We start from the raw sequence: 22328 nt of genomic DNA, 5'->3' as shown, positions 1-22328 counted from the left end.
AACAATAATTATACGCATTATATTGATAGTACTACTACTAATAATATAATAATATAGAATATATTATAGTATGGATCATAACGGACTAATTTTTCATACATAATCTTAGTAGCGAATATAAAATCAAATACACGTGTATGGTGTAAATTATTGTTCAACATGCATACATAATAAACGCTTAGATTTCTTTTGTTTTAACTTATATAACTTATAATATTTTTAATTATGATTAAAATGACTTAAGATGACTTATACCTAAATATTATTACGATTTTTGAGTGTATTATACATTTATACTTGAAAAACGATAATAATTCATAATAATTATAATAATAGATACACGAACCATGAATAATTTACACGTATTATATCTAATAATACTATAAATACTTCATTAGACTGTGGAGTTTGTAATTGTATTTATTCGATTTTTTTGCGGATAACTGTTATTGAATTGTATCTAAATTGAAACATATTACGACAGTAGAATATGTTATAAATTACATAGTGATGAATGTTTTGTTATGCGCGTATTATAGAAACGCCATTGTGATCAACAGATTTTCATGTTTGAAAAATGTGTTTCATTCGTATTGTGTCGGAGAACTGCAGCGGCAGCGCAGCAGCTATCCGATCGATTCGTTTCGATAATATCATCGCAAAAATAAGTCGGTCGGAGGGTTAACAAGCGAGGGAAGAGGCGAAAAAAAGGGCAATTAATCTAAGGGGATGTCTAGTTTTTGTATGTGTACGATTGCAAAGGATTTAAGCGTTAGCCTCCGCAGGATTTAAAAGAACCGGCATGACGGACTCATTAATTCTAGTTGTCAGCGACGCGCCGAAGAAACACTATACCGCAGTCGTTGCAGAATAGTTACAAATCTACTAGTAAATGGCGGATAAATGACTGGCGATTTTTCGAAACTCACATACGACGTACGAGACCGTTAATATTGCAGAATGATCTGTGCATCACAGTATTATAGTACAATATTTGCAAGGATATATAAATTATATAAATGCGTAAGTCGACGGCAGCTATCGATTTTTCAGACAATTTTTTTAAAATTACTGCAGTGAGTGCAACATCAGCAGTGTATCGCATCAGTCGCATTCAACTGAATCTTTACGAGCCCTAGCTGTATCCTCTTTAGGGTCATATCATACATGATAAACTATATATATATATTGTACCGCACCCATGAATGCATTTTGCATATTAAGAATTGTTCTCTCGTTTTTTATTTTATATTTCGCTTACTGCTGCAGACGATGTCATTGCAGAATATAAATGGATACTATTTGTATATATATGCGAATACTGTATGCTATTATATGATATATAATATATACATATATATTGTTGTTAATGGTGGACGCATTAAAAATGACTTTATCTGCATTTAAATACAATAAATAATATAAACTTATTAAGTAATCAAAGTAATAAGTTTGATTTGATTCGTACGAATTACAACGATCCGACATATTATATATACTATGTTCCATCTAATAATTTAGTATATATAAGTACATAAAGTGCAACAATTCAGAATTACCCTATTGCTTTTTTTTTTGTTTAATAATATTGGTATTAATCATTTTTAATGTTTAAGCAAAATTCTAATTTATATTGTCATCAACTAAATTCTAATTGTTTTCTCGTTCATGCACTGCAGCTGTAATTTATATGCTCCTTTTCGCGTCAGTACATTTGGTTGCTATTAAGACCCATAACAACGATATTACGTTGAACACAATTTTCTCATATAATGTGTACCATTTAGAGGATCCAATGGACCACTGCGGCGCAAGAGGATGCTTGGGGATAAAAATGAAAAAAGAGAGTCAGTGAGCGCGCGAGCGGGAAATCAGAGCGATGCGATGACGGGTGGAGGGGGGGGGGTGAAAGTATGGGTGGCTAAATAAAACCGCTGTGTTGACCGAAATTTATTGCTGCGTTTTCAAACCAAAGTTTAGGTACTTAAAAAAATATTGAAAAAAAAATATAAAACATCCGACCTAAATACAATAAATTAAATAAATTTAAAAAAAAACACTAGAGGGAAATACTCCGGTGGTTCTCGCGGCATAAGTTTACGCGTCCAATAAATTAAAAAAAATTAAAATTAATTTCAGAAAGATAAAAAACAAAAAGAAAAAAAAACAATGAGCCATTATTGTGAAACGTCGAAACCGTTTTGTCTGTCGCCACCGCCGCCACCGTACAGGCAGGCTTTTTGGACGGTTCGGCGGTCATGTTCGGGCGACCGGCCTGGACAAGAACGACGTGAATTGGTGAAAATATATATATATATAGATATTTATAATATAAAAGGGGTCAACAAACACGAACGGGGATGGCAGTGATGGTGTTTAACGTGTTCGGGCATCAGTTAGTACAACTTTCCGACCCGCGTCTGCGGCGTATATACGAGGGCATATTATTATATTATTGTGTATATGGTCGGTCTTTGGGTCCTTCCATTGTGTTTTCAAACGTTCTGCTGAGAATAATTCACATGGTCTCTGCTGCTGCTACGGTCGCTCCTATACGTGTCATTTACAGTTTTATAAAACAACTAACTGAGGGACGCAGAGCGAATTTCACCTAAAGGACGTTGCGATTGAATTTCTGCGATTGTGCTATTATTATAACAATAATAGTGCTATATACTATATTATTTACATCCAATATCGTTCTTATCGATATATTGGTTATACTTAATCTGTGACTACTAAAATAATAATATTATAACCACAATTAAGATGTGCTTTTATAATATTAATCACATTTACCTACCTACATAATATTTATTAATCAACCGTTACTTATTTTATTTTTATTTTTTTAATGTCTATTTGGCTATTTCAATTACTTGGTGTACGCATAGAGTAATTATTCTTATAATTACTGGAAGAACTTTAAATTATAACGAACTTAAGTGTACGTAACTATATGAGTATATAAGTAAAATATTCAAGTATAATAGATCATTTTCTATACTATAACTTTACAACTTAATAGTATTTTGCTTTGTTTCCACATTGTCGAGTATAGGTAATAATAATACTGCGGCTGTTTCCAATTGGTAAATTTTAAAACAATAATTTATCGTTCAATTATTATTTATTTCCATGTATGAATGATTTGTACAAAGAAAACTACTATTGGTATTTTCCATGTACAAAATTATATTTTGTTTTTATAATAATCTGATAAAAACACATATTTTATTGAATGTCATATAACGCCAATTGTAATATTTTAACCATAAAATATTACTTTTAGAAGGCTGTATTGATTCCTGAGAAATAGAAAAATTATATTTTGTTTGTATTCACTTCAATGATATATGTTAACAAAAATAAATTATAATATCACAAATTACTAAATTATATTTAAGAATTCACATATCGCATTATTATTACGTCATACTACACAGCACATACATGTCATTGGTTCCAATCATAAGTAGTAATACATAATAGGTTATAGGTTAGGTAGGGTACCTATTTCTGAAAAAAAAACGGAAAATTCTGTTGAAAATAAAAAAAATCCAGGTTAATTAGTATACAAGAACAAAAAAAATATTTTGTATAGATACTACGCGTACATTTATAATATAATTATCATATTATACTTGACTGTTAAACTTAAAGAAAACTATTTTTTCTTTTAAAGCTAATTTCGCAAACGCACTAATTGATGTATGTATAATGTAGGTAATATACAAATACACGCACACGATTGAATGACTTTTTCTCACGAAGAGACTTTTTGCATTACACACACTATATAATATGTGCCCGTGATTTTATTTTCCGGATAATAATAAAAGTAAAAATACTCAAAAAGGGGAAAAAACTTATGTTTATCGTGTACGACGTACGGTTGTAGTGAGTGGGGCCCTTGTCCGCACGGCGTACACACGTTATTTACATGCCGGATTTGCGGTGACACGGGTGAGGGGAAATGTTTCAGGAAATTCTCGAATAAAACCAAAACGCGTACTTTGGCGTAAATCGTCGTTATAAGCGGCTGTGTTTGAAAAGGGCAAGGAAATCTACACACACACACACACACACACACAAACTATACACGGACAATATACGGTGCCCTCGTTCACAGATATAGAATTTATGCACAATCGACGGTCGTTCGCGTTGTACATTATATATACACACGCGAGTACCTCCTACGCGATGTCCAAAAGTCGGTACGCGCTCGGACACTCCTTTGCAAACGTCCCTATGCGTGTAATCCGCCGCCACTCGACTCCCGCCGCCGCCGACGTTTCTGCGGCCCGTGCCGTTTAATTAATAGGATCGTTTATTACAATTATATATATACAGGGTAGTGAGTGAGATAGAAAGCGTGTGAGGGAGAGAAATTATAGAGAGGGTGAGAGAGATATAAAAATAGATAAACATCGATCGATAACCATTACTCTCTCCCTTCCGACATTATAATACCATAGGCGTTTCAGACTATACGTTAAATCATATTATGGTTATTACCTATTAGTTATTGACTTAGTGTACATATTTTGTACGCACTTATTTACAGAAATAGAGAGACGCGTATAGTAGGTATAGTAAACGTGGGTCACATTCTGACGACAATTTTCGATTGAATTTTTTGGACGATTTTCTCTTGATTCATCCGGTCGAATGTGTCTTGATGACATCATCATTGAAACACAAGAGTAAAATAAAAATGTCTTTTTATAGTTTATTCACGCCATACATTTAACTTTTGAAATTCGTGTTAGATGAGTACAGTTTTAAGCAGTAAGCAGTGAGGTAGTTTTTTGTATGACGCGTATGCTATATATTGTTACATAGTACAAAAATTATTATGTTACTATATTTGAACTCGTTTCTAAAAATAAGATAAAGTGAATTTGAAAAGTTTCTCTAAATATTATCTACATAATAATAAATTATTATATGCGTGATCTCATAACAAATATATATTGTCTATAATTCTTTATATTATTAACGTTTGGCCAGAAACCGTCTATTCATTTCAAATGTTATAGTGAAATTTAAATTAAGGTTACGCGTTAACTGTGGCAGCTCGTGCCGTTTATCTTGTTTTCATTTACCGTATTTCAGTTTCCAGAACGGTTTATTAGATTTACCAATCAAGAGACACTTGTCACATCTTATCTAGTTGTACGCATCTCCTGTATTGTGTACAGTTAAACGAAACCGAATTCAATTTAAATTTTTAACTGAAGGTATTGGTGTTAACAATAACGGGCAAATTGTATTACTTACGAGTGTTTGCTACACGATAATGTATAAAATATATTTATACGGTTATATTATATTATATTATATTATACGCATTTGAATTTAAGTACTGCACAAACTATACCTATTGTTCATGATGATAAATTATTATAATATTACGTGATATTTACACGTTTGCGCAACAATGCGTAGGTACCTTTACATATAACTGTGATTATAGCTAATATAAAAAAATAAAATTGTTTTCTACGGTATATAACGATAGGTTTTATATATTATATTAATGGTGTCCGTATTAAATGTAATGCAATATAATATACAACTATCGTGTAAGAATATTATTTCAATAAAAAACGAGCGTTCATTAAGAATATTGAAGTAAAAATTGTATAAGGTGCCCGACAAGTTGGTTTGCGTAGTTACATCAGAAAAAAATCTATTAAAAACTTATATATTATGTACTTCAATATATAAACATTACAACGGTAATCGTGCCGTGAAGACTTTATAACCCGCTGGGGTAACGGAATCGGTGGTTAAAAATCCTTATGTAAACGCGGTGCTGAAATCCGCATTGAAAATCCAGGGACGAAAAAAAAAATAACGGAAAAAAAAGATTACGCCGTTATATCCCTTAATTCGCGTTAGCAAGCACGACGCCGAGTACGGCGGTGGCACCCTTCCTCGCGCGTTTGCTGTCGAGAGTTATACGCGTGACGACGGCGCGTATACGTTCCTCTAGATCTTATCTGCGAAAATGTGCATCGGCGGCGGGAACGGAGAACATAAGAAGAAGAAAAAAAAAAAATACGAAAAGGCAATCGCATTAATACGCCAAGTACAAACTACTATTTATTACTATTCGGGCGGGCGAGACGCGACCGAGAATGAGACTGTACGTTATATATAAAAATCGTCTGCGCGCACCCACCCCGGGGGCAGTTGTTTATTGCTCTCCGATATAATAATACGTATGTATACACTAAAACACGTATGTGTCTGTGTGTGCGCGTGTGCGTATGCCAACATGTCGTTCTCTGGCGAAAATCATATGCAAATGGAATATACGCATCCACTTTTAGATCAGCCGCGGTGGAGGTGGTGTTCGAAAAAATAATATAAATGATACGTGCTCGACCTCGCGTCTCTACGATAATAATAATATACGCGTGTGGTTATGATACCCTTTATCTATATATACACGCTATATATAATAAATATAAAACTACCCTCTGTAATTGTTACGCACTCGTCGCCGTGGTCGCCGCAGACACGGCACCCTTCTTGCACCGCGGTGACTGCTGCTGTCGTCCTGTCTCAAATGATAGTCACGTCATTACCGCCCCGGTGCACAGTTGGTTTTGGACAACGTTACACAATATTATTTTTATTGCTGTATATAGTTCATTGTACAATTCCGAGAGACATTATTTTAAAAATCATTCATAAATATTCGAAATAAACTTATGTTTCAAAGTGACTGCCGGAATTTTTAATATACATTTCAATGGTAATTTATTATTTCAGTGTTTCTGCAGAATAAAAAATATAGTATATATAGCAGTTTAAGAACTCAATATTATAGATTATAAGATAATATAATTTAATTAAGTACATTTATTCGATTTCTATACTCATCTGTATTGCTTTATTATGGCATTTAAAAATATTATAAATAAAAAAAAGTAATTTGGAATCAATACTGTGGCGGTGTATAATATTTAGGAATGCCAATTAAAGTCTTTTAAAAAGCGTCTGAATAAAATGTATAAAAACGAAAGTTTTAGCTGAAAACTATTTATTGCATGATTTATATTTAGCTTACATAAATACATATAAATATATTTTAAAAATATTATAATATTTAAATAATTTTCTAATCTTTGCGTTTTTTACTGAGATTCGAAAAAAACATATTTTTCTAATTTACTCATACCGGTCGAACATTTGGAGTTAAAAGAAGTGTGTTTGATTAATCATCTGTGTCAAAGATTTAAATTAAACATAACATAATATTATATACACGCGAAACCCACGCTAAAACAACCTGTCACGTGTGTTTTTTGCATGCGTGCGTGTTATTGGATACTAATTTCTAACGTCGAGTGAGATGGACGTTCTCATAATATTATTAATATATATTATATATAGTACCTAAGTATTATTTTAATAATCTCTTTGTAGTGATAATCGACGCCGCCAACGAATTTATTTAAGCAATATATATTTTTTTTTAATCAAAAGGTTTGCAATACTTAATACTTTTGCTATTTCTTAAAAAAAAATAATAATATTTACGTTATTCGTAAATGTTTACATAATACACAGTATAAGAAAGTGAGGACATTCAAAAAGGAATTATATTTTTAACTAGTGGTGTAAGCATAAAAATTTTCCCCAGATGCAAAAAATTAAAATGTCACTTCATAAAAATATATATTCAGTATTCTTGAAGGGCACTCTTTTTTTGCTGTCTTAAATTGAGAGAGAAGGGAGAGAGAAAGAGACCATCTATGCATTTTAACGTACCATTCAAAATAAAATATTAATACTTAATAACATTTCTTAATGCATACCTAATTATATTTAGCATAATACATTCTTCGAATACAGTATAATATAGTGAAATTGATATGAGATTTTAAACTATAATCATTGTGTATAGATAGATTATCTTTACTCTTTGGTATATTTCGATAAAACTACAATAAAATTTTATGTCGAAATGATATCCCATTTGCGCAGTAAAACTTTTATGGGACTATTATTATTGAATAATCGCATTTAAGATTATCATGTATATCTTTCAAAGCATAAATAAATGTTATCATGAAAAAAATCATATATGTTATAATAATATTATATTCGGGTACATATTTAATTGAAATTGCGTATCAAACTATCAATCTAACGATTTAAGAGCGATATTACATCGTTGTTTCAAATTTAAAAAATACGTTTCATAAATTAAGTTGAAAAATAAATTTAAAATCGTAAACTGATATTGATTAATTGTTCAAATTTTCTTCACGACCCAAGTACTTTGACATTTTGTTTTAAAACAAATCTTATAGAATAGCACATTTTACAAAGCTCAACAAAAAACTTAAACAAAAAAAAAATTTTATTTTGCCAATATTTTCATCCTCTATTTGATATAGATTTTTGAGCATTGGTATGTGATGAATTTTTATTCGTGTATGGATCATTATTAACATAATAGATATTTATGCGCACAAGCGCTAGTATTGTGGCAGTTTCAATATTATAGAAATATGTAATCATTATTATAATTCAATACTAGAAAAATTTAAAATATCAATATTTTTTAATAAAAATAATGTTGTTATTTTATCGGAATATCGAGTACAATATCAATACAATAAAGTATCACTACAGCTGACGGTCCACCAATTTCCGTTGTCGATCGAAAGAGCCAGTAAACTGTATGGTCATCGGTAACACGCGCTAGTTTGTTTACATATACGTGTATGTGTGCGAGTGTGTGTGGGTTCATTCGGTGGTCCAAACTAGTCGCCGAGCGCGGACGTTCCTTGACATTTATCGACAATATGCATTTAATTTTTTTCCTCGTTTTTTTTTTTTACTCACAGTATTATAATATCTACCTATAATACAGTTTGCTCCAAAGCTAGTTCTATGTTTTACAACAACCAAAAAAAAAAATCTTATGGGAGACACACACACCACACACACACACACACACACACACACACACACACACACACACACACACACACACACACACGATACACCACTGTCACCACTACAACTTGACAACCACGCGATCATCGTATTTATATTAGAGGTATAATATGTTAAACGACGTTTGCGGCGCATGCGCATCTTAATTATCTTGAATATAAATAGTTATAATAATACCATATGAGATTATAATATTTTTCGATATATACCAACGCCGTTGCCGAATAAAATGTTTTTTTTACCTTTCTGATTTGCACTTTGGAAGTTTGTACAAAATGTTCAAAATGAGATCGCACACGCGTATGTAGATTGTAGGTGTACCTATATATAATACGCGAGAATATTATAATATGGTTGCCGGTACATTCTTCGGACGATCGACCGCGGTATCATGTTACCCGGTCGTCGCACAGTGATCACCGCGGGGGAATGTGGGTGTCCCGTGTAAAACGTACATAATATAATATCTTGCGATGCCTGTGTGTATGGTGTGTGTATTTTATTATTATTATTTTTTTATTTTTTTTTTTTTACTTTACGAGAGGAGAAAACAAGGTCGACGACCTTATCCCATGTGGCGGTGGTTATGTAATATAGCTCTGATGGATAAGCCTTATTGTATACCACTGCTGCAGCCGCCGCTGCTGCTATAGTCTTACAGCCGTCGTCGTTTTATAAATAGCGAGCGAGAACGCTCGTGCGACATCCAACGGATCATCGCGCGGGCTACGCGTGCAGTGCGCGCTTGTTTAATAGTTCGAATATATCCGATTCCGGTGCCGTAAGTACAGCAGTATGGATTATTAGCTGGTATTATATTTGCACCATCTGCGGCTTTAATTTTATTTTGAAATTTAACTTTAATTATTTAGTCACATATTATAAAATAATTGCTTCAAGTACAAAACCACAAACATTTAAGTATGATTTATGAAGATAATATTTTTCTTATCATAATTTTGAAAGAACAAAATACGATATTATCTATCATCTTTTATCAAAAATAATTAAAAAGAAATTTTTTTAGCCATATTGTTGATTGGTTAACGATCTACCTCAAGATATTTATTAAATGTTATAAAACATTTAAATAATTGCATATACTTAGATTCTAAAAAGTCAAAAATTGAATAAATCCATTACTATAGAAGAAATAGAGTTGAACGTGCTTGGTAATTCACACAACTATATAGCCTATTAATAGGCTGTGCAATGGGGGAAAAGGTACATTTTTGTTTTTTTTTCCTAAAAAAAATTCTATGAATCCGGTCTATTGTAAAATTGTATGTTCATATTTTAATGATGGCAATGATGTTGTATTTTCATTTTCATTTCTATTTTCATTCGCATTGTTGTTATTTTGCAATCGAATTAAGCAATTTCACTCATATTCATAAAATGAATATACTATAGATTTTACTGCATCGCAGCCAACATGTCGCACGTCTTGCAGGTACATTGATAAATTACTCCCCTCATTCTCTCTTTTATGTATGTACGGACATAAAAATATTATTATTATTATAAAATAATATTGTAATATTATTGTCATTTGATGAAAAAAATACGCTGTCGATGGGGCGGCGCAGAGAAATTCCGCAGAATCAGTTTACCGGTTGTAGCCTTCAAACTGGTTAGGTTAGATCTCACACAGATTGGAAAATTAGTATTTGGTCGTTGATATTCAAGAATTCGCGTGAGCGAATGAATACATACGCGAAAACAGTGTGAACAGTGCTCCGGATAGACGACAAATATTATGAAAATATATTGTTACGTTTAGTTTTGTTTAATTGTGTAAGTAGGTACACAATATTATAAACTATAGAGTAAACATTAAAACATTAGTAAGAACATGATTATGTTTACATACATGATGTATTATTATCACAGTAGACTTGAATCAGACATATATAGGCTCTCTATATATAATATATAATATAGAGTAATAACATGGGTCATGTCGTCGTATTGGTTCTTTAGTATAGTACAGTAGTCGGCAACCTTTTTGGACTCTCGGGCCACATTCACGAATTAAAACGATTTCGCGGTGCGGACAAAAATACAAATTTGATATTCTTAAATGAGTTGCTATAAAAAAAAAAATACTGTCTAAAACTTTAAGATAATGAAATATATAAAAAAAAATGTTGTCGTTCTAAAATTTAAAGCAAGCCGTATACAATAGCGGCGTGGGCCGGATGTGGGCCATGGGCCGCCGGTTGCCGACCACTGTTATAGAACATAATATAATGCATTTGGAAAAAACATTTATAACTAAATTTAAATGATATTATGTCGGATAAGACTATTAAATTATATTCTATATGAATATATTATACAAATATAATATAAATATTTATGTTGTAAATAAAACTAAAAAATATGTAGAATTTGATGATATTTACAATTAATATTAATTACCTACTATAATTTTTAAATCATCAGAGTCTGTTACATTATCTTTCAGAACTATGTAGACCTAATATTCTATAAATAGGTACGCAAAGTTAAATAATTAAAAAAATATACTTTCGTTCAAATGTCGTTTTGGATACATCGACATTTTTAAACAGTATTAGCTACTTAATAATAATGTATAGAAAAAATAATGCTTCTCATTTGAATAAGGTTGTGGGACTTATCACTAAAGACACTATTTATTATTTAAAAAGTATAAAAAAATCTAAACATTTTGAAAATAGGGTCATCAGGTAAGCCAAATAATTCCAAAAATATAAATTTGAATGCATTTATTAATTAAGGTAAAAATGAGGGGTCAGCACGATTGAGGTAATCACCCTATATATTATTTACAACGAAAAACAAAAGTGATTGCTGATTATAATGGAATATGCCCGTTCATATATAAAAAGACTTTACAGGCGTACAACGCCGATTTGATGTTTGCGAGCCGAGGCTATCGACTCTACATTAAATTATGTTTACCACGCTCACAACACATGTGTGGGATATTATACTGATGCTAACACACACACATGGGTATAATATATTATGTATATATAGGTGTACGTAATATTATTTTCATACGCATCGCACATGGTTCAAGTCATTGCGATCTGCGTATGTGTATGCGTGTTTGTTTTTTTTTCTTGACGAACATGTGCGTTTTGTTCAGAGACTGAGTCGAAATAACAACCATCACTACCGAACCACCACCACTAGGACTACAGACCAACAGGACGTCGTGAGTCGTCGCCACCGTGATGCAAGCCGTTCGCGAACGCTTCCTCTAACCCGCCCGACAACTTACTTATTATAAATATGATTACCACGTATAAATATTAAATATTGATACGTATATTGTTGTTGATTCGCTCGATTTCCGTCCCTAAATAATAATTAATAATTTTAAAATAATTACCAATGACTTCGGTCTCATTTATACATGTCAGGATATTATCACATTTATTTGTCATCTCGGAAAAAAAAAATTTATTCTAGAAATCATTATTTTTGAATTATTTTTGTTTTGTTTAATTAATATTTTATTAATGATTTATATAAAAATGTATTATAAAGTTATAACCATAATGGTTTTAGACTTTTGTATAGTTTTCTATTTTATATAACTGATCAACGTTTCGTTTATAATTTAATCAATAAATAAATTATATATTTTAATCATAATCTCATTTATAAAATATCATCTAACACATGATTTAGTAGTTACACCTAGATTGATTTGTATACATCTATTTGTGGAAAAGTTTAGTTGGAACAGATATTATTTTAATGGATCAATGTATAATACTATAAAATAATAGGTATTTACATTAATACACATATGTTTTATACTGACAAGTATCATGTAGAAAATGTTAATAAAATAATTACGATTTGCCGTAATATTATCAGAGAATATAAATTCAAAATATGTCGTCGACACGATTTCAATATGATGTATATGTACGTGTTTTTGTCTAACGATATTGTTTTGCCAATAGCAAAGTGCGCGTTGTTCTCCGGTTGACCCATTATGCGATTTATTTCTCACGGAACTGTCAAGTTATTGTTCAGTCAATAATCGAACTACCGATAAATAGTTAAAATAACGGTTCCCATACTAATAAAACACAGATGTACAAACTACCGGATATAAATATAAACTGGTACATGCGCACAGTATATTAAAATTTGACTAAATATAAGATTTGGAAACAGAATCTAACACTGGTGACGTAGACATTTTGTTTTCTTTTATATACAGCAAATTGCATTATTAGAAAGAAATTATATGTATAGTCTAGATGGAAAAAATACTTTAAGACTTATACTATATACTTAATAGAACCACACGTAGATTATTAACTAATTTAAGAGGACATAGTCACATATAACCCGCATGTGTTGTCTCCGTCTTACGAACGTGCGACATAGCAAATTCTCGTTAACCAGTTTCAATATTGTGCTGTTAGTTTTGATATTAGAGTGAACTGACTTATTATAAAATTTAAAGGTAAGATTATTATCCAGAGCATACGTAGCTTTTTATTGATATTGTTATTTTTAAGTAAGTTATGATCATTTTAAAATATACAGTTTCTAAAAGATCATAACTTACTTAAAAATAATAATATCAAAAAAGGTTACGTGGGGACCTGGATAATAATCTTACCTATGAATTTTATAATAAGTCAGTTCACTCTAATATCAAAACTAACAGCACAATATTGAAACTGATGAACGAACATTTTCAATATAAATAAATAGACGGAGACAACACATGCGGGTACTACGTCCTCTTAATAGGTAACTATTTTACTGATTTTAATTTTTTAAATTGTTATTTATTGCTTGTAATTATAATATTGAGTTACTATTTAATATTTACAGTATACATAATATGATGATTAATTTATTTGTACTTTTGTATCTTTTTATTTCAAAAAAATAGTTAGGTATTAAAATCAAAATAATTGTATTTTATTATTTTATTTATCAGGTATATATAACTTATAACCTATAGGTAGGTAGTCTTTGCCTGCAGTCTGATAGGCATAGCTTAGATTTAGTGTACCATCAACAACTCTATATAGGTAATCGATTAAAGCCGTCCTAGAGAATATTAAAGTTTTCAAAAAATATGATTTTCTAAATAAGATTACCTAAATCTATGAAGTATCGCTGATTGCAGACACGTGACAAATATTATATTTCTATCCAACCTCCTAATTGGTAAAATCTACTTTCCATTACTTCTAACCCTCATACTAATTGTATGTAACTCTGAATTAAAATTTGCGTTACGCTTCCATACTTCAAATTTCTTCAGCAAACTATTTTAATACTCATCAATTATTTAGCTTATGCGGATCGTAAATTTGCACACCCCTCTTTTTCATTCCAACTTGTAAATATTTGTACATTGTACATTTGTGTATACATTGTAATACATTGTATCATTTAATCTGTTATCATTATAGATTCTTAACACCAGTGTTTTTCTGGGTTTGTTCTGTATTTACTAATAAAATAAAATATATTTTAATATGTAATTGAGAAGTGGGTACACAAAAAATCACTTTTTTTACCTATGCTACGTACAATATAATATACCTAGTAATTAACATTATGTAATAATGTAATATATACATTATACAATGGTTATTATGAATAAATGTAACAATTTTTAATTTCATTAATGGAAAGACTTATGCAGTAGACGAATCACTGTAGTAAACAACAGTCTCGTTTGCCGAAACTCGTTTGAAAATCAAAAAAAAAAAATTTGGCAGTTTCCAATTTTAGTGTTTATGTGCGTACGCATGTCGTGCGTATTCTCCAGCATGCATACACATCGATATACCATGCCAATTGCATAAGAAGTCTTGGCCAACCGGGTCACGGCGACGACACGACCACGACCATAGAAGTGTGCGCGTTTGGCAGGCTGTAACGGTCTGGCTGGCACTGGGTCCCGGAGGATCTCGATGTGCGCGATTCCCACTAACCCAGTGCGGTGCGATGCGAATTGGCATCACCTCTTGCTGCACCACGTGCTCAGAACTGTTGCTTAGTGATAACCGAGGTCCGATCGTACATCGTACACTGTACACACTTGTGTATTTATAATACCTAGCCAATAACTGCAGATTTAGGGAAGGATTTCACATTTTCGCGTATACTATTGTCTATATTATAGCAACTAAATAATTAAGTAGTAAAAAAGTGAAATGTAATAATAATATTCGTAATAATAATAACAACAACAATATTATGATTGTGTAACAACAACGGCGATTTAACATCTATCTAAGTCTTTTTTCTCTACCCAACAGGATGAATTTCATCCGTTCATAGAGGCATTGCTGCCCAACGTCAAAGCGTTCTCGTACACGTGGTTCAACCTGCAGGCCGCTAAACGCAAGTATTTCAAAAAACACGAGAAACGGATGTCACTCGAAGAGGAAAGACGGTGCAAGGAAGAGCTGATGGTGAGTTAATCAACTATATTATTATAATATATAATATTATGCTCGAATTTACACAATTCATACACATAAACACACATCACTTGGAACTTATATTTATACTTATAAATTATATTATCATGTATGTGCTGCCGCCACTGCAACGGTTGAACTGCAGGTGGTGGCAGAGGCGTACGCGCAAAAATAAAAATAAAATACGAATCGCCTCGTGTATAAAAAAAAAAAACTATAATAATAAAAGTAAAAATAAAACATTAATATAAACGACGACTCGCGTGATGTACGTTTTATCTGTATATTATGCATAATACACACACACGCGGCGATTTCGAATGTCCCGCGATGTTGACCTGTTCGATTGCCGAGCGGCGGTGGCATTCAGTTCAAGGTCATATATTATTCTCCCGTCCGTTGAGGAGTGGTCGTTGTCGTGTTGACGGTCCACACACTAAACATTACAATATGTATATATTGCACTCATCTTATTATTCCAGACAAAGTTCTTTTAGATACTTGAATCGATTGTGCGTGTAACCATCCCATCACTATCATTACTGTCATCCCTTACATGTATATAGCGGAGTCATATCGTCTCGAAAATACTTGTAGTGAATTTGTAGCCGATATAATAAGAAAAACATAATATGTTATTGTTACGAACGAGTGCGTAAAACTATGATACACGTTTTATTGTTTACGTTAAATAGCGTGTATAGGGGAAAAAACATCTAATATTAAGACAGTGTATTAGCGAGATCACCACTGACGGCTGTAGTTCATAAGCACAATATATTACCCAAACGTAAACTAAAAGCGCGAAAAATTACCTTTTTAACAACTCTTATGCATAAATACATTTTAGTCAAATAGTCATTATTAATTGAACTTTTAAAGTGATATTAAAATGAGTTAAATAATAGTAATTATTATAATTTTTACTTATTTTAAACTTAGAAGTATAATGAGTACTTTAAAATTAAACTTGAAATTTGTGGCTCATAGGTTTTATAAAGTCCAATCTGAAAATTTTTTAAAATTCATAAAATAGATACAATAATATTAAACTTCAACTGAACTTATCACTGTGTTTTTTAAGTAAAAAAATACTATATATATTTGAGAACTAAACATAATGAGCGTCAAATTTTAAACTGTAACTCATAGTGGAACGGGTACAATATTTATTAGGTAATTCAATTTATTTTTGCGCTTTAATTTACTTACTAGTTACTACTAATGTATAAACAGCGCGTTTATATACGAATTCGTAGTTTTGGGCTACTGCAAAATCTTACGATTTACATTTTTGGGTATCACCGCCACTGAATATGCAGGACTTAAGGTTTTCTCTAAAATACCTAGAAGATTTATTAATAATTTAATACAAATAACCACTAAGAAAAAAACCCTAAAATATAATTTTTTTATTCATATCATATATACACACAATACACATATATCATCTGCTTTTCGATTATGAATTATAGTCACAGTTGTACAGATCATTTTGATATTGAATCTATGATAGCCATTATATTACGTCAAAAATCCTTCCTCTGACGATATAAATCTACGGACTGGTTTGAAGGATGTCCAGTGGCGTCCGGTGAACAGTAATAATATTATTGTCATGTGATTAATCGGTACCCCGTCGTTGTAACTATACACATTTATATCCTCGCTTTATGAAGCATGTTTGTACCTATGTACGATAACAATCTAAAACAAAACCCGTCGTTGTGTTTCGATGCAAGTCAAAAAAATCATTGTATTTTGCATTTGCCAATCGAATATTTTCATATATTATACACGAGCAACGAATCAGAACCAAATTATTACCAAGAACATTTTGTGATATTTAATTGGTGCATACGATTTTTTTTAGTTATCTTAAAGCTTTGGGTGGATTGCACTTCAGTAGTATACAAAAAGTTTGACGGGATTCCAAGTTTTATCTTTAATTTTGTGCAAAATTATTCAATGTTCGCCATGTGCACATCCAAAACTCGAAAATGTTTAAGATATACCTAATAAAAACGATATTTCCTATGTCCGAACTCAAATTTTTGAGATCAAAATCATATATTCTGTATGTGCGTGCACTTACTCATCGTGCACATACACACTTACATTAAATCTTATAGAACATCCATCGCGTATAGAATAGCTTACAGGCATAATATTATTTTTATTTTTTTCACCGAAGACGAGATCTCGCACCCATTGCAAAAACAATAATGATAATGACAACAATATTATCTTGTTTTTATTGGACGGGGGAAAAAACAAAAAAAACATCTTCATAAATTAGAACCCACTGACGGTCGTTCGCGTGTGTGCTTCTCGGCGCGCACCGAATCTTTTTCGTTTAATACACACGACACGCATATATATTATTATTGTGTTATAGCATTGAAACGATGCGACGGCGGCCAACTCGTTCACCTCCGTTGGAGTGCATAATATACCTTCGCTTAGTGTCAACCGGATAACGAATGAATCGTATGAATAAAATACGAATAAAATAGTGTAGTAATAATAATAACGATAATGATAATAATAATAAAAATAAACGACCGAGGCACATTTAAGTTAACTTGCGATCGTGTGCATACTATATTATCATCATAATATATAATGTGTGGCCTATCGTCTAACGCGGTTTCCCGTTTCTCTGTGTTAGTATTACCTGCAGTATGACCACCGTGTATGAATACTTTATCGTAATCCTAAATATACAGTAATAATGTAGAAACACGATCGCAGGCAAATTTAGTATTTTATTCTATGCTTCCGTAGTTCTATTTATCTTAAAATTTTAAATGTGACGTAGTACGGGTACCTATTTTGTGAGTGGTCCTGATCACGATCAACTGTAATAGTAAATTGTTATGAATTTCACGGTAAACTAAAATTTCTTCTCCGTTATTTATTTTCGTGTATTGGTACAAACAATATTCTTATTCATATATATTATGATTGTGAGTCGATTGTAATATCTATATCAAAACGAGCGTATTTTTCTTCGTCGTTTCTATATTCTATTGCTCTTCATTACATTGCGAAACATTACGGCATTTTTTTATGTACACATATATATATATATATTATTATTACTTCATTTTATTATAAATATATACTTTACTTATATATTAGATTTTTATTTACAAAAAATAATACGCAATTCGACGACGTGTTTTTGTGTTTTATGATATTACGCTAAAGCGTCTTCTTTTCCGCGCATAGATTGAAGCATATAGGTTTGTTTATTCAAAGGGACTTATCATTTTAGCATTCAGAACATGCAATTCTAAACATAATATCGTTATTGTATATGAACCACATTGATCGATCACGTTATTTACGTATATACTCCTATAGAAATCGTAAATTTGAACAACCCATTCGCGTATATTATAAAAAAAATAATAGGTAGGTACACTCACAATATTTTGTAATAGCAATAACAGAATGATGCATAATGTGTAAATATTTAATAATATGGAGTTGTATGTACACCTTTAGGTCAAAACCATTTTTATGTTAGAAAATATAATGACGTAGTGTTATCTTGGATTTCTGGCGCGGATCCGAGGGGTGGAAGGAGGGACAGCCCCTCATTAATATATTCTAGATCTGCGCCTGTTTGACTGTGGAGTATATTCTCTCAATAATATTTATAATCTTATTCTTCTAAGGAACTACCTCAGGAGCTTTTTGAACACTAATTTAAATAATTTAATTTGTTTATTTTGTCAAATTTATTTGATATTTAAATATCAGATTACGTTGACTCATCCGCCCTATAAAATAGTTAACATTTTAAAAATTGTTTGATTAGTTGATATAAATACAGAGGATAAAAATTGTTTATTTATTTAAAAAATGTGTTAATAAGAGAATAATATAATCTGATTTCATAATATCACACCACTGATACCTATGTATATTTGCTTATTAACCCCGTTTACTTATAGATATAAAATAGTTATAGGTATTGAATAAATATTATGTAACTGATGAAAATATTAATTTGTATTTTAATATAAAAACAATAGTTGGGCCTAGTGGGGGTTACCCCTGAGCTTTTTTAAGTCAATATTTTAGGGCAGTTTAGTTTTTACAACTAATTTGGCTATTTTGATACTAATGATATAACCGTGTACTGCATATTATATAGTTAGTATATGCATACTAACCATATAACTAAGGTTATAAATATAACTTTATATTATAATCAAATTCAATTTAATTGTTAATACAATTGAATAATTTTTACCCCTAGTTTATATGATACAATTTTTTTTAATTTTAAAGATTACGAAAAAAATGTATGAATACTTTATATTTTAAATAGTTATGTAATATCTCGAATTTATAAGTTAGTGGTATCCTGTGATGGATAATCGCTACTGCACTGGTTTAAGCAAAACCACTCCAAAGCTCCTCTCCCACAATCAATTATTTGATACATAAACGAATAAGCACTGTAAATTGTAAGAACCAAGTGGGTAAGCTCTTTGGTATATATATATTTATTTTTATAACTGTACAATCTGTAAGTAATATTTTTTACAATAAGTACAAGTGATTTGAATATTAAATAAAAAACAATCAAATTTAACAGATACGATAATTAAATTAAATACGTATATCATATTGAGGCAGTAATTGTAAGAGAAAAGAAAATTCATTGACGGAATTTCACGGCGTGGATAGTATTAGAGTTTAGTCCTCTAAAAGGTCACAACACCATTTTCGTTTTAAGTACCTTCTGGAGTTACCTGAGATAATGTGAATTGATAGATTTGAAATAAGTGGGTTGCTGTGGTTGGAGAGATAGGAGCGGAGGCGTTTATATAATATTTTGGTTATATTTTGGACTGTTGAAATATTAAGGTCTCTATAGAGGGTATTATTTGAAACATAAAATGGAGCTTTGAGTTCTTTGATATGTTTTCGTTTTTTATGAAGTCATGGTCCTGCAGCTGTAGATATACATAAAATTATATCAATAACTTTACTGTATTCATGACTCACATGTTTTTAAATATATGTGTATTGATTGCGTGCGTATTTTTTCAAATTGTTTACGTGCCGAAATAAGTTGCGTAAAGAAAGTTGTAATACTTTATGGTTGTTGGTAAGTAGTAAGTACACGTATATGAAGAAATGACAGCGTGCAAGATGACTGGTATCCCGGCGGCGTGTCTATTTATGGAAAAAGGTCTTTTATAACTGCAATGCGCGAGCGCGTACGTAAAATTTCTTTGAACTGTTACTTTTTACGGCTTTGGGTTGTTTTTAGAACGGTTATAATGTCGCGCCGGGCTCGCAGGACGGAAACAGACGTAAGTCGCAATGCCTGATGATACAGAAAAGATCGAAGATGATAAATATTTGCCGAGATTAAAGAGTTTGAACGGAGAATACGAGAACACGGTTCTCTCTATTAACCTCTTTTAAAATATTATTAGTTACCATGTAGATGTATACAATATTATTGTGTCATATTTAGCTGAGCGTAGAATAATTATGCATTTGTCTTCTGCCATTGACGCAGTCCACCGTGTGTGTCATTGTGTGTTACATATAGCTACTATAATACTAAAAGTAAAATAAATGACTTCAATAAGTATATCAAAAAGTCATATTACTTGGTGATATATATAGTCTGATAGATTGTTTCTCGTATACAATGATATTTATCATTGAATTAAAATTTAACACACCTATAATAATTACTCACTCGACATCTAATGTAGAGCCTTTTTACTTTTTTTAGCTTAAAATTAACCGTGGTAAATTAAATATAATGACTATATTATTTTTGTTATTAAAATAAAATGTCATCAAAGTTTTAATTACAATTGATTATATTATAAAAAAAAATGACTGTTTTCGATATTTTTGAAATTGTATTAATCTTTTCAATTTTTGTATCAAGTAACATAACATTTTTCTACAAATAAAGAAAAGCTAAAAAAATATAAAATTAAAATTTTCAAAATATTTCAAACAATTGAAATGTTTATAAGATGTTAATATTTGTTATAAGTTTATAATATACATTTTTATTAACGCGTGATTATTATATAAATAGCTTAAAATATTTTAATATACTAAATAAGTACATATATCATAAAAATGTTTAAACTGCAATCATATCTACTGTTATTTTTTTTTTTAATTCAAATTGTTTCTAGTTAAGTACTAAGTAGATAAGTGCTTTAGGTATTTACTTATGTAAGAAATAATTGTGGTTAGATATACCTAAAATATTATATATTTAAATACATTTTAATAATATTAGATCGTTGGTCGTTTAATTATTCCGCAAATATTCATAAATGTCTTAACGAGTGGTTAAAGCATTTATGAATGTGTCAAATTTGTATCATATCTGTTTTATATAACGTGTGATAAGAGTGAATTTCGCTGTGCGCAATGCACTATAGATAATGAAAAAAATAATCATTTTATATGTACCGAGTGCATTCATTATAATACGTATTGATAGACATGGACAGGTACAAACTATTATGTAGACAATTTGTAATGGATATACCTGCATATAATAGTGCATGCCACAACATTTTAAATTTATAAATTTTGCACTTAGGAATTTGGATGTTTTTATTAATGTAAAATACACATTGTTGCATATGTGAAAATCAGCTGTATGTATTATTCATTACACAAGTAGAGTGGATATTGATAATTAGGTAATAATAAAATGATGAACAACATATAGACGCCATAGAAAAATTAGTTGGTAATCAATGTTTGGCTATGTAGGTACGTTTCGGAAGGATTTTGGAGTTCTTTTATGATATCTTAGGAAGTAAAATTTGGTTAAATTTTTTAATTAAGCAAGACATTATA

The 22328-nt window shown here is 30.9% G+C and overlaps 1 protein-coding gene across 6 annotated transcripts in view; it reads left to right on the top strand.

The window, feature by feature from the left end:
* The window catches only part of LOC113555943 (nuclear factor 1 X-type), a 142827-nt gene that overhangs the window by 18182 nt on the left and 102317 nt on the right, over window positions 1-22328 (top strand). For all 6 annotated transcript variants that reach the window (XM_026960580.2, XM_026960583.2, XM_026960581.1 and 3 more), the window contains exon 2: window positions 15291-15446. In XM_026960580.2, the coding sequence (XP_026816381.1) occupies window positions 15291-15446 (156 nt within the window). The remainder of the gene's footprint in view (window positions 1-15290; window positions 15447-22328) is intronic.

Source organism: Rhopalosiphum maidis, chromosome 3, assembly GCF_003676215.2.
Source record: "Rhopalosiphum maidis isolate BTI-1 chromosome 3, ASM367621v3, whole genome shotgun sequence".
Classification (NCBI taxonomy): Eukaryota; Metazoa; Arthropoda; class Insecta; order Hemiptera; family Aphididae; genus Rhopalosiphum; species Rhopalosiphum maidis.
Note: the sequence above shows the minus strand (reverse complement) of the source record. Positions and strands in the feature narration are given on the sequence as shown.